Raw genomic sequence first — 15344 nt, 5'->3', positions numbered from 1 at the left:
ATTTAAACTGAAACTTACCTACGTAAAATATATATATATTATCTTTTAATATATATGTAGTATATATACTATAGGAACTTTTATTAATTTTTTTATTCTTATGTCACTTGTAATTTTTTTAACAATTATACTTATACAATACGTTTCATTATTAATGTTGCTCATGCTTGGGCATGAATGAAATTAAAATGTAGAATTTTTTTTTAATTAAAGAGTCAGTCAGCTATGTATCTTGTATTTAAATTTATGTAAGTTCTCAAAAGTATATTTTTAAAATTAGAAAGAGGAAACAATAAAAAATAAGTGTAAAGTATTTACACTAATTTAATTACTTTGTTTCTAATTAAATTTCTTGGAAGCTATGTATGCATTTAAAAAGTAATAGTTATAATTTTGAAATAGAAAACGCCTTCCTTTGTTTATATGCTTTCCATAAGGGAAATAAATAAACATAATATAAAACAAACTATAGGAAATTAATATTGTAATAGGCAAATATCACACATTAATTGTGCGCACACTGTAACAAGAAAATGTACTTTAAACACTCTTTAACTATTTATTTGCTTTAATTTTTCAGTTGGAGATTTATTAATGTAAAATTATATTTTAAAACCTTTTTAAAGTTAGAAAGTAAATCATTGGCACGTTTTTCACTCTCTTAGCATTAAAACGAATGAATTAGTAATAATCATAATAAAATAAGAACGCTTCACTTTAATGTACAGTTTTTCGAAAAATTGTATAGGTCTTACAATTAGGTAATTATTATTATTATTTTTTTTTAATTTAATACCATGATCGGCACGCCGAACAAGCAGTATCCTTAATTTGATGACATATTTCTAATATACATATATAGAAAAAAACAAAGGCATAAAGCAATCAAATGCTAGGAACTCAGTTTGCGTTTCATATTGAATCTAAAATTATATATTATATATATATATATATTTCTTTAAATATATATAAATTTTTTGGTAGGAGCTGCCATTATGTAATGTTTTTAGGATTGCCACCATTCTTAAATATTTTAAAAGCTAATTTTATATTTTCAATAGTTAGGAACACAATTCCGCATTTTTAGAAAATTCGTACTAAATTTGGAAATAGTAGGTATTTCTTTCAATGGAATTTCAATGATTCTTATAAATGTTTTTCTGTTTTTTTTTCTCTTCTGTAAAATAGGAACTTTTGAGTGTTTTTTTTCGTAGTAAGTTTGGTATGTGATCGTATCCTTTCTTCTCATCATCATCTTCTCACTGGAATGTATAAATATATGTATTTTTAGTTATTTTCAAAAAAAAAAAAAAAAATGTAAACGTAGTAGTACTTACTTTTATTCACTTTTAATTCTTATCCAAGGTTATTTAAAGGCCATATATAAAACAACCTCAAATCTTTTACTTTCCACCTATAACTAATAAAACAAGAGATTAAAGTTTTAGTTTTAAGTAGTTTTTTTTTAATTTCATAACAACAAAATTAAAGTTAAGAAAAAAAACGCAAATAATAGATTGTGATTTTAATTAAATAAAACATATATTTATTTTGTTTGTACATATTGATTTCAATATTATTATTACTGTAATAAATGTAAATTGTATTTTTAAATTAAATTAAAATAATTATAATTTAATACAAATATTTTATGTGTTAGGAATATCAGGAATAAACAAGCTTAGCACCAAAAAGTCGTGCTTTTCTTTACATTTTGTTTATCGGTTTTATACCAAAAATGTTATTGGTGTTTTCAATCGTTTCATATCAAAAATCAATTGGTATTTTTTATTGATCTTCATCAATGGGTATTTTTAAATATTTTATGAACCCGATTTGAATGCATTGCCTCTTAAAGACATTTGCATACTTTGAGACAGAAAAAAGGCAAGACAGAAAACGGTAAAGCCCAAGGAGTACCACGTACGTCTGACTTTGTTTATAGTTTTCCAACACTTTGAGTGTTATGTGCCTCTTTTCTACGCAAATAATTTTTAAAAGCACCTAATATTCTATATATTATTGTTTTGTTAAAATAGTTTTATTTTTCTTGCGAGGCATTAAAATTATGTTCTTGGTAATTGTTAAAATTCTACCACGAAAATGACTTTGAGAAATCAAAATACATCTATCGACCGATTTCTGGTGCGAATACTTTCTGTTACTTACTGTTACCGTTAATGGAGATGATTTATTTGAGATATTCCAGAGAAATTACGTTTTTTCAATAATAGTTAAATAATAAAGGAAAGTACTAAGCTATGTAATCTGATCAACAGATAATCTTAAAATAAGGAATTTTTACAAGCTCAGTCGAAACTCGCTTACCGGTGATATGGTTTCGATTGAATAGCTTCTGCATTAGATCCTGATTACTGGCTTCGGTGACTCGAACATCCGGAATGTTGGCATCATCACCCTTAGCATCATAGTTAAGCAAGCAGTTATCCTCTTCCGGCTGTGAATCCTGTCCAGAATTTCCGATATTACTTGTTGCATTATTGCTCTTGGCAGCACTTGAGACAACGTGTTGAAGGAGAAATGCCTTTGATAGGTTATAGAAATGTTTTTCTCTATCAGAGTCACTGTCATCGCTGCCATAAAGCTCGCTTGTGGTTTGTTCCAAGAATTTTTTCATCTTGTCAATGTGCTCAACGCTGAAAGCATGCTTCTGGAGATTTACTTGGGTTACTTGGCAGAGCTGGCAATCTTGAAGAATATTTGTTATCTCATTATTATCTTGACCAACGTTGTCTTTGCTACTGGAACCACCATCATCATAGCTGTTTTCATCCGAAATATGGGCGTAGTGCCGTTGATTACGGGATTTTTTATCCTTTGCTCGAGAGTTTTGAAACCAAACCTAAGTAAAAAGATGTTTATTTTGTATATTTAATAGAAAAATACACACAAAAAATATAGAAAATATATTACTTATTATTAAAAGTAATTACCTTACAACTTCGTTTTTTTTTAGGTTTCGAATGCAGTGTGAGGACTTATTATCAGTCACTGTGATTTTTTTAATTTGTCATGTCTGTCACGTTTTTACTATAAAAAAATAAAAAATACAATAAAATAATTGAATATAATATATTAATTAAAAATATAAGTAAATACAATAAAATAAATTTATAAAATATATACATTTATGGACTAAGTAAGAAAATCAAAAGAAAATTCAAAACAGATTAACAATAATTATTAAGAATTAACGCTGTATAAGCGGGGACTTAGTGTTGGATTGGGCTTTTTGTATAAATGTATTCATATTACATTACCGCGTACTATTCATGATCACGTATTTACCAATTTGTCTTTGTTTATAATTATTATTTTGCCTGGTCGTTCTCAAAATTTGTGTCCAGAAATTGGTGTTCAGAGTGACTAGCATAGTGTGTGTTTCGAAACATGTCTTTTTTAATGAACCTTTCTAACACATATTTGCTTACGTTTTTTTAATAAATTCGATTTCTGTCTACTGTCAATGAACCGTGCCTATATCGTAAGCCAGGAATATGTCTATTAGCGGTCTCTGTTGACGATATTAGTTTGGCGTGCGACGAAATCCAAGATCTTTTGGACATTAAAACAAAGATTGCAGCAGAGTTTGACTTAGTCGGCCTATGAAATATTACATATGTATGTAGGTATTGAAGTGAAACTAAAAGGTAGTGCCGGTGCAATTTCCAATCCATAACATTGTGCGAGCCAGGCAACGACCCACTTGATATACTTTTGCTATACTTTCCCAATGTAAGATATACTTTCACAATCTACTTATTGATTTGAACCTGATGTCCAAAGAGTCTGCTTTTTAGATGTAAGGCGACAATCCTGTTTTTATACCCTTGCAGGGTATTATAATTTCAGTCAGAAGTTTGCAACGCAGTGAAGGAGACGTTTCCGACCCTATAAAGTATATATATTCTTGATCAGCATCAACAGCCGAGTCGATCTAGCCATGTCCGTCTGTCCGTCTGTCCGTCTGTCCATCTGTCCGTCTGTCTGTTTCTACGCAAACTAGTCCCTCAGTTTTAAAGCTATCTGAATGAAACTTTGCATATAGTCTTCTATATGCTCACTGCTATATATGTCGGAACAGGCCAGATCGGACGACTATATCATATAGCTGCCATACAAATGTTCGATATATTTGTAGAAAAAAATATAACTTTGCTGTTTTTCAACATTTTTACACCATTTTATACTATTTCAGAATTTTGGTAAAAATTTTATGAAAATCGGACGACTATATGATATAGCTGCCATAGGAACGATCGAGAAATAAATAGGAAAAAAAAATTATAGTTTCGTTGTTTTTCAACGTATGTTTATCTACTCTGAGATATAAGCTTTTTTTATTATTCTAGAATTATGGTATAAATTTTATAAAAATTGGACAACTATATCGGTAGATGTAGAGAAAATGTAAAACTGGGAATGTAAAACTGTAACTGTCAAACTGTAAACATAATAAGTATAGGTAAAATGTAATGAAACTCTGTTTTGTGAGTGTTTTCAGCATTTAAATCTATAATATAAACATCGAAATCAATGTGCAAGGGTATACAAACTTTCTTTGTTTTTTTTTGTTTCTTGTTTTTTTTAAGATCTTAAGAAATTGCGAATCTACCAATATGCTTGATGTTGAGTTAGGTGCGACATAACTGTCTCGAAAATCGAACTGATACCACAAATAGGCAAGTCTAAATTGAATGTAAAATGTTGTATTTTATATATTTGAATTATTATATTATATTATATATATTATATAAATCAATTAAACATATTTTAAAATGCTTATTAAAAAAAATCGCTTATGTTAAAGAGAAAGAAAAATCCGCTGTCACAATTGTGATAGCAAAATCGCTATATATTTTGCTCGGTAACCTGAAGGAAAAAATATTATAATATAAAATAATAATAATGATAAATATAATATAAAATAATAATAATAATAAATATAATATAAAATAATAAAAACTAAAAAAATAATTATAAAAATAAATAATAAACATGGCATTAACATTTTTCTTGTGAGTTAAATCCCATATTATGATGGGCTACGCTTTGGCCGCACTTATCAAGGCCACTTTCTCCTCGCGGGCAGAACATTTTATAATTATTTTTTTCTTCATTTTCCCCATTTCCTTTTTTCGCAGCGTTTTTTTTTATAAGAAGTTTTCATTCTCTCAGTACTAGACATATACGCCGCCGCGCCACGCCGCCGCCGCCGCCGCCGCCGCCGCCGATTTTTGCTTTATTTGACACGCTGCCGCCAAATTATGAAAAAAAAACGGCGCGCCGCGGCATCGGCGCAGCACCGGCGCGGCCTTCAGTGTTATTGTTCTTTATAAAACTTAAAAAAAAAAAAAAAATAAATAACTCATTAAAATGGCCAAATACTCATATAAATAATCGATTAATCGTTGAGATTGTCTCATCTCACATATCCCTATGTCCCATCTCTGGAATAGACATATACGCCGCCGCCGCCGCCGATTTTTGCCTTATTTGACGCGCCGCCGCCGCCGGTTCTTTCTGACTACTACGCCGCCGCCGCCGAGTCATTTTGACCTCTCCGCCGCCGCCGATGCCTTTAACCATCGGCGTAAACCTCTACTCAGTACTAGGCTAAAAGGGAAATCCGCAAATGTTGTCAAATTCACTTCCGAGTGGAAACTAGAACAAGCTTGGACGGCGCACAGTAGCGCCTTTTCTCATTTTTTCGCGTTGCAAAAATAATAACTTTTGAACCAAATAAGGAAATCGAAAAATTTAAACGGAATTGTTATTAAATGTATATATGAACTGCATAATGTTCCACGCCCACAAATTGGCCTTTTTAAAAGGTATCAAAGTGAAAACAAAAATTTTTTTCAAAGAAAACAATTTTAAAAAAATATTTTTTATTTAATTTTTATTTTAATATTTATATATTTGTTTAAAAAAAAATAATTTGAAAACTGAAAAAAAAAACATTTTCTATTTTTTTTTTAATTTAAAGTGCGCGCTATAGTTTGTATATTTTTTGGTTTGTATGAAATTGTGTCGGTATTTTGGAATATTTAACCCTGAGTAGTTTTGGTTTGAAAGTTTATTCTGGTCCAGGAAAGATCCACATAACTTATAGACATAGTGTAGTCGTTGGCTTTCATCGGCTTCAGAAGTTATAGACAACTTTAGGCAGAAAAAGGTGAAAAAAAATGGACACCTGGCAGGTAGCGATTTACCTGTACAAGCCCAAACCAAAGTGCCGTTTTTTTTAGGTTATTTAATAGTTTATGAATGTATCTAACATTCAAAGTAAAAACCACGACCATTGGTTTTATGGTTTTTGTGTAATATTAACTAAAAGTCGGCGAATTTACCCTTTATTTTTTGTAAGATGCAAAAAACGAAAGAAAGTTCAACTTTGAATGCTCATACAAAAAAATGTTAAAATAGATTCGGAATCTTTGGGAAAATTTCTGGCGAGTAAGTATGGTTAAAATCGTTTTTGTGAACATGCCTTTTTTGATTTTTGCAACGCTAATTGTTCGAGAGGCGCTACTGTGCAGCGGTGCCAAATGCCCACATAACAATAATTCGGGTTTTAACAAACTTCATTCAACGATATTATTTTAAAGTCGTATAAAATAACTAATATCTCCTATTATAATTTTTTTGCAAATGTTCTAATCGATATGGCAGCTTTATATCCTATCCGGCCCGTTCCGACTTACATATATACTGATGAGAATAGTTATAATACTTTCTGCAAAATTTAATTCAGATACTTTTAAGCCAGACATTTACTTAGATATGGATAGACGGACATGCTAGATCTACTCGGCTGTTAATGTCGATCAATGCTGTACTTTTTTGGTCGGAAATGGCTCCATTTCTGGGTTGCAAACTTCTGATTAAAATTAAAATATCAATATAAAATGTATATTAAATATGCACACACGTGTGACACACATCTGTTTTCGGGCATTTTTGAAATCTGATTGAATTATTTGAATTATCAATCGTCAGCTGCTTAGTTTTATGATAAAACTTTTATCCTTGATTTGATGTTGGAACTTGTTCGATATTCCGAATATCAGTAGAAATCGAACAAATCTGTTGATATCGATATTAACGCAACTTGGACGCAACCTTTTCCCACCACTAAAAACTACTAGTAAAAAACTACGTTTGGTGAGTTAACGCAATAACGCAGCCTGGTTTAAATAGTCCCTTAGAGACAAGGTAACCTATCGAATGTAAATTTCGATAAGAAACTGTGCACTCGATATTGAATTGAATAAAAAAGTGCGATCACAACCTTAAGAGACTACCTAGAAAGAAGACCAATAGGGACTACTTTGGGAAACTATTAAAAGAGCACCAACAAGGAAAATACGTACGAAATTAAATTAAAGAACATAAAAGTTTTACATTTGTTGAATACAAAATTAGCAGCCAATTATGTTTAAATTAAAAACAGAAAAGATACAAGGGTATTATAGCTTTGTGGCGACATACTTCAAGTCTATTTGGTAAGATTCAAATTGTTATAATATTTATTATATTTTAAAAATTTGTATTGGATTAAAAAAAAATAATTTTTAGGAATTAAATTGTGTTTTTTTAAAGAATTTATTTTTTGGTAACTTTAAATATTTGTATTATATTTAAATTGATATTTTAATAAGAAAATACTTACTTGCACAACTCGCTTTTTTAAATTAACCTTCTTCGATATTTCTTCCAGCATTTTGCGACTTGGGTTCGATTCCGATTGGTAGCATTCATATAAAAAGTTCAATTGCTCCGGAAGTATGGTTGTGCGCAAGCGTTTATTTTGCTTCGATGATGAAACATTAACGGGAGATACCGATGATATTTTTTCTATTTCATTAGTTTTGAGCATTGGTTCATCCTTCTGACTGGCATTATTCTCATTATCATCGTTAAAAGTTAAAGTTTGTGAATTATTTTCAATCATTGTCGCATCGAGAAAGTCTTCCAAGTTGTGCAAGTATTGCGATTTATCTTTGTCATCGTTTTGGAGAGTCTGCAGTGATCTGGATCTAGACCCAGATTCCAACGAGTCCTTTTCACCTGCATCGTTATTATTGTTGTGTTTTTCCTCATCTTCCCAGTCTTTTTCCAAATCATTTTCCAAATTCTTTTTATCTAAGATAATTTCGTCATGTTGTGCCATTGGCGCCTCTTTATGAACTTCTTTTATGACTTTATCATCCTCTAGTGTCCCTGTTAATGGCTGAAAATTGCCTCCTGGTCCATCATCAGGTACTCTTTGTGGCGAGGCAACTAACTGAAAAAACTTTTTTGATTCATTCAGTTGATAATATTGCAATAGGAACTCAATTGTTGGATTTTGCGTAGAACTTAAGTTTGTTGATGATTTATCCTCTTGATTGCGATAGTATTGCAATAAAAATTCATAGTTACTGACTTTCTTCAATTCGTTTTGTTGATAAAAGTTGGTTAGGAATTCCAGTTCAAAATCTGAATGCTCATTAGATTGTTTATTATGCTGTTGCTGCATCAGAAATTGTTGTTTCAGTTCGCCGTTTGTCTCATTTTGCATAAAATATTTGTGAAGGAAATCATATTTTTTTTCGAGAGCTGTTGTATGATCATCTTCTGCCTGGGAAGAGCAGCTATCATTGGATATTTTTCGCTTTTTTGCAGGGCGTATCTGGCTGTGCGATTCAGACTGCAATTCAGGTTGCAACTGAAGTTGTGACTGCGTTTGTGATGCCGCTTGCTGTAGACTTTGCAAAATACTGCCAAAAGGACCAAAATTGGGATCCAAATTGGATTTAGTGGGATTCATAAGATGCATGAGTTGGTGTTCACGCAATTTCTCCAAGTGGTTGAATTGCAGTTCACATTTATCGCAATCGTAGCTTTTGGCATGTCGCTGCTGTGATTGCGGATGATCCAAACTGTTGCTACGCTCACGTATCGGCTGTTGCGGTGGCGTTGGGGTGGTTGATGGGCTAAAGTCATGTAAAGATGATGAGGACTTGGTAAAAAGGTTATGATGCTGCGAGGGCATTGGCGCCAGTTGTGCTGTCATATTTTGATTATGCACATCCATTGAGGAATCCATTGAATCTTCCGAACTTAAATTTTGGGCAATTTGCGCCGCGGCAATCTGTGCCTTGGCAGATTTTTTATTATTCTCCTCTTTAAAGCAATGATTTTTCTGATGTCTTATTAGTTCATAGTAACGTTGGAATACCAAGCTACACTTTTTGCAGGCATAGTTAATATTTTGTTTTTTCGTTTCCTCATTTTCAAAAAGGGTATTATTCGGTTGATTCTCATAGATTTTGCGTTGCTTTTGCCGGGCATTTTGAAACCAAACTACAATAACTCGAGGCGAGAGCAGTAACAGCTTACTTAAGTATTCCAAGTCACTGTCTTTGGGATAAGAATTGTTTTCGAAAAATTCTTGCAAGACTTTAATTTGATAATCGGTGAAGCGCGTACGATTGGCTCGCTTTCCGCCTGATGTTGAGGAAGAGCTGGATGAGTTGGAGGAGTTGTTGCTTTCGAACTGGCTGCAAGATTGATTAATTGTTGAACTTGTAGATGAACTTGTCGTTGTTGAACTTTTTTCCATATTTTTTCCACTAATTTGAAGCTTTTTTATGGGTGGACCCATAGTTTCCATTAATTGTTGATTTATTAAATCGTTCATGTTGCCATACAGATTGTTTCCTCCAGTAGGATTTGGTGTTGGAGGTCGCGACATAACATCAGAGCTTCCACTTTCCGATTTAGTTTCAAAATTATTCGTCAAGTGAGTTTGTTGTTGAGGAAAGTTAATGGTATGTAATGTCTGATCGATTAATGTATCGGTTTCTATATTTTTCATCGGCTGTTCTTGCTGTTGAAGCTTTACGAAGTTTATGTGTTGGTTTTGTTTTTGATATACCAAATCATTATTATCTATTTCCTGGGGCTCCGATTTGATGTGCATTTCCGTTGGAAATTGAGGTAAATGATTTTGATCTTTTCCAGGCTCTTTTACCCAAAGATTTTGGCTTAAATAATCGGAGATGTTGCCACTAGAATTTGTTGACTCTGGTCGAGATACAGATGCAGGTATGGGAATGGGCATAGAAACGGATGCTGTTCTTGTGGCATTTGTTAAAGCTTCTTTGGAGGAGTTGAAGGGAGCGACATTGGAGGAAGATATTGCTGTTGTCGTCGGTGTGCTTATGGCTATAGCAACGCTACCCCCACCGCTTCCCGTATCATTCAAAGGGGTAACCTTAGCCTGACCTGTACGTTCATACTCCTCCAAATTGAGGGTAGTTGATGGCGGATTATTAAAGTTATACGGCGAGTCCTTATTGCGTTGCCTTTCCTTGAATAAGGTGTTGCGAAACCAGTGCTTAACGACCTGTAATTTGTTTATTTTTAAGATAAAATTTAGTATGCAAATTATTAAATAGGACTAATGAAAAATAAAACTAGAAAGGAACGCCGAAAGTTTAATCTTTCGACTACCCTTCAAAAATGGAGACCAAAGAAACAGACAGACAGACAAATGGATATGACAAGATCCACTGTTGATGTTGAACAAGAAAATAAATTCTTTAACTTCTGACTAAATTTATATCCCCTTGCCATGGTATATATATTTTTTAATATTGTATAGCAGTGATGGGCTTCGCTTCTCTTCTCCGACAAATATTTATATCAACAAACTTCGCCCATAACTTAAGGGGGTCTTCTCTTTGGGCAACTTTTTTTTTCGATTTTTTTTGCATTTATTAATAGCTTGGGATGTTGTGTATATGATTTTTAGAAATTCGAAATACTTTAGAAGATACAGCTTTTTTTGGGAAGCAAGGTCTTCGCAAAATGAGCTTTTTTCAAACTTCAAACGCGTTTATCTCGAAACCACGTTTTTCGAACTGGCGGCCATGATATCTCCAGTTACACTGAACCGATTTTCATGCAACAAAGTGGAATCGACGCAAAATTATCACCATTCTCGGGTGACGAAACAGATTAAAAAAAATTTTTTTTTTCTATTTTTTTTTACACTAAACCACAAAAAAAAAGCCCGAAATTTTTTTATAACCCCGTTCTTATTTTTAATTTCGGACGCTCTGGAGACCCTGAATCGTGGCCGCCAGGACGACACCTTTTTTTGCCACCACCAAGTTTGAAGTCTCATTACTCTTTGAACAACCCTCGTATCGAGGCAAAAACAATTTTTTTATTTACTTTGAACATTTTTTAATACAATAAATAAAAAAAGTTTTCAATTATTCTTTGCGTTTTCAAATAAGCATTTTTTTAAAAAGGGTCCAAAAAACGGGTTTTGAATGAGAAGACCCCCTTAACGGAAAGAAATAAATAATTTAATAATTGTACAAACGCTTGATATGTACCGAATATACGAAGTCAATGGACTTACTTTCATTGGTAAATTGGCTTTCTGTGACATTTCCATAATGCTCTCCTCGCTGGGCGAATTATTAATATCAAAGTGGGCACGCAATATTTTTAATTGGTCATCAGTGATGCGCGTACGAGCACGCTTTTGGTTACTAGCAGTCAGCTGTAAATAAATGAAATATATATATGAAATGGGAAATGAACAACAAATAACAGGAAATAGCTCTTAAGTTTTTTTTTATCACAACCATTTTTTCATCAGCTTAAGAGAGCTCAAAAGCTCAGTAAGTGACGAATACTTTTTGATTGGGCGATTTTTTATTAAATAAAGCCAATTTGTAATTTTTCTTTAATATGCATGTCAAAATTGCATTAAGGTATTCCTAATTGTTTTATTTAAGGGGGGGGGGGTGTATGCCTGTAAACCAACAATTTCTCGGTCAATTTGTTCTTTGGCTAAAAAATAGTTTATTATTTATAGAATATACTGTGTAAGTTTTATTATCGAATTCCAACCCTTAGTGTTTTAAATCCAGTATGTACGCAAGGTATACGCAAAAACTATCATCATTACCATGAAATTATCTTCTATTTGAACGTAAATGTGGGTAATAAAAATGAGTATTGTTATTTATTGAGAGAGTGAGAAGTCAAATTTAATTTCCAGAACATTTTTTGGTTGCGGATTTCGGACACGAAATTTAGCCGGGAAACTCAAAGCTGCACCATTTTGTAAAATATTGTTAATAATAAATTTTTTATCTCCGTTTCCTCTTTTAGCTATCTTAAACAAAAGTTTAAATAGTGACCGTTTACATGTAAATCCCATAAATAAAAACCAAGAAAGGAAGATAACTTTTGCACGCTATTTGCAAAACTATATTTTAGATTTCAAATATCTCATATAATAACAAGAAAGGAAGCTAACTTCGGCACGCCGAAGTTTGTATACCCTTGCAGATTGGTTTTGATGTTTATATTATAGATTTAAATGCTGAAAACACTCACAAAACAGAGTTTCATTACATTTTACTTATACTTATTATGTTTACAGTTTGACAGTTACAGTTTTACATTCCCAGTTATACTTTTTTTCTACATCTAACGATCGGTTTATATGGCAGCTATATGATATAATTGTCCGATTTTTATGAAATTTATACCATAATTCTAGAATAATAAAAAAGCTTATATTTTAGAGTAGATAAACATACGTTGAAAAACAACGAAGCTATAATTTTTTTCCTATTAATTTCCCGATCGTTCCTATGGCAGCTATATCATATAGTCGTCCGATTTTCATAAAATTTTGACCAAAATTCAGAAATAATATATAAAGGCACCATCTACAAAATGGTGCAAAAATATTGAAAAATAGCAAAGTTATAATTTTTTTTCGAAAAATATATCGCACATTTGTATGGCAGCTATATGAAATAGTCGTTCGATCCGGCCCGTTCCGACATATATAGCAGTGAGAGCATATAGAAAACTCTATGAAAAGTTTTATTCAGATAGCTTTAAAACTGAGGGACTAGTTTGCGTAGAAACAGACAGACAGACTGACGGACAGACGGACATGGCTAGATCGACTCGGCTGTTGATGCTGATCAAGAATATATATACTTTATAGGGTCGGAAAGGTCTCCTTCACTGCGTTGCAAACTTCTGACTGAAATTATAATACCCTGCAAGGGTATAAAAAGAAAGGAAGCTAACTTCGGCACACCGAAGTTTTTATACCCTTGCAGATTGGTTTTGATGTTTATATTATACATTTAAAAACTGAAAACACACACAAAACAGAGTTTCATTACATTTTACCTATACATATTATGTTTACAGTTTGACAGTTACAATTTTACATTCCCAGCTTTATATATTTTATACATTTACCGATCGCTTCTATAGCAGCTATAAGATATAGTTGTCCGATTTTTATGAAATTTATACAAAAATTCGGAAATAATAACAAAAGCTTATATCTCAGAGTAAATAAAAATACGTTGAAAAACAACGAAGCTATAATTTTATTTCTATTATTTCTATATATCTATATATCTATATCATATAGTCGTCCGACTTTCAATAAAATTTTTACCAAAATTCTGAAATAATATAAAATGGCCATATCTAAAAAATGGTGCAAAAATGTTGAAAAACAGCAAAGTTATAATTTTTTTCTACAAATATATCGAACATTTGTATGGCAGCTATATGATATAGTCGTCCGATCTGGCGTTCCGACATATATAGCAGTGAGAGTATATAGAAGACTATATGCAAAGTTTCATTCAGATAGCTTCAAAACTGAGGGACTAGTTTGCGTAGAAACGGACAGACGGACGGACGGACAGACGGACGGACGGACAGACGGACAGACGGACATGGCTAGATCGACTCGGCTGATGATGCTGATCAAGAATATATAGACTTTATACTTGCAAACTTCTGACTGAAATTATAATACCCTGCAAGGGTATAACAAAGTAATATCAACTTTTATTAGTTACTTATACATATTATATTTTCAGATTTGCATTCATTCTCAGCGAGACGTTACAAACACAGAAGCTATCTTATTATACCCTTGTAGGGTATTATAATTTCAGTCAGAAGTTTGCAACGTAGTCAAGGAGACCTTTCCGACCCTATAAAGTATATATATCTTGGATCAGCATCAATCATCTAATTTTATATATCTTATAGCTGCCATAGGAACGATCGGGAAATTAATAAAAAAAAAAATAGCTTCGTTGTTTTTTAACGTATTTTTATTTACTCTGAGATATGAGTTTTTTTTTGATCATATTAGAATTTTGGTTTAAATTTCATAAAAATCTGACAACTATATCATATAGCTTTCATAGAAGCGATCGGTAGAATGTAAAGCTGTAACTGTCAAACTTTAAACATAATAGGTAAACATAAAGGTAAAATTTAATAAAACCCTGTTTTGTGTGTTTTCAGCTTTTAACTTTATAATATAAATATCAAAACCAACCTGCAAGGGTATACAAACTTCGGCGTGCCGATGTTCTTGTTTTTTCTATTATTTTTCCGGCTCGTTCCTATGATATAGTTGTCCGATTAAAAAAAATAAATAAACCGAAATCTTATATACAAAATGGCCATGCTTTAAAGAAGACGGACACGGCTAGGCCGTCTCGACTGTTGATGCTGGTCAATATAAACTTTATAGAGTTGGAAACGACTCCTTCACTGAGTTGATTTAATTAAAGTTTTTTCTCACCTGAGTGCTTGAGTTTGCGACATTATGCTGTGTGAGAGCAGAGACTACAGCAGTTGCTTTACCAGAATCGCCACTACCTGTATGCTGAATATCTGCAGCTGAGGAAGAACAGGAGTTCAGATTGGTGTTATTTTGGTGGGTTGCTCCTGCTACTACACTGCCTCCTCCTCCGCCTCCACCGAACACCAATGGCGGTGCTAAGTTCATAAAGTTCAGAGACATTAAATGGTGAAACTGCATTAGGTTGAGCATATCCACGGGATTGATTGCAGTTCCAAATTGCTGCTGCTGTTGTTGGATAGTCTGTAGATTCTGTAGGTTCTTAATAAGTTAATAAAATGTTTTCAGCTGATTTCCGATTATAACTTGCTACCTGTAGGTGCTGGGAAAATTCTCCTGTGGGAAGCAAAGCCTCTGGCTGCATGGCCAAAACCTCTGAGTTACATTGCTGCTGCTTCAACAAATTCGTCAAAGTAGCGAGATATTGCTGTTGAGACTGAGTATCAGATATGGAAGGTATGGGACTCTGCCGGCTGCTGCTAGTTTCCTTGGCTAGTAACTGTTGGTTTTCAAATCGTGACGGTGACGACATGGGATCATTAACAGCTGCAACCTCTACAAAATCACATTAAGAAAAATGAACAAATATGTGTCATATATGCTGTTT

At 32.7% G+C, this 15344-nt stretch overlaps 1 protein-coding gene across 6 annotated transcripts in view; it reads right to left on the bottom strand.

The window, feature by feature from the left end:
* Window positions 1-118: 118 nt before the first annotated feature.
* Window positions 119-15344, bottom strand: part of zfh2 (Zn finger homeodomain 2) — a 62590-nt gene continuing 47364 nt past the window's right edge. For 4 of the 6 annotated variants that reach the window (XM_070287669.1, XM_070287668.1, XM_070287671.1 and 1 more), the window contains 5 exons: window positions 15057-15292; window positions 14678-14995; window positions 11444-11587; window positions 7697-10417; window positions 1660-2863 (listed from right to left, as the gene is read on the bottom strand). In XM_070287669.1, coding sequence (XP_070143770.1) covers window positions 2273-2863; window positions 7697-10417; window positions 11444-11587; window positions 14678-14995; window positions 15057-15292 — 4010 coding nt within the window. In that variant the 3' untranslated portion in view covers window positions 1660-2272. Of the gene's footprint in view, window positions 1263-1337; window positions 1421-1659; window positions 2864-2954; window positions 3052-7696; window positions 10418-11443; window positions 11588-14677; window positions 14996-15056; window positions 15293-15344 lie in introns of those variants that run through there. The other 2 variants (XM_070287672.1, XM_070287673.1) reach the window with 2 other exon arrangements.

The sequence above is a fragment of the Drosophila kikkawai genome, chromosome 4, assembly GCF_030179895.1.
Source record: "Drosophila kikkawai strain 14028-0561.14 chromosome 4, DkikHiC1v2, whole genome shotgun sequence".
NCBI lineage: Eukaryota > Metazoa > Arthropoda > Insecta > Diptera > Drosophilidae > Drosophila > Drosophila kikkawai.
The sequence above is the reverse complement of the archived record's forward strand: the minus strand, read 5'-3'. Positions and strand labels throughout refer to the sequence as shown.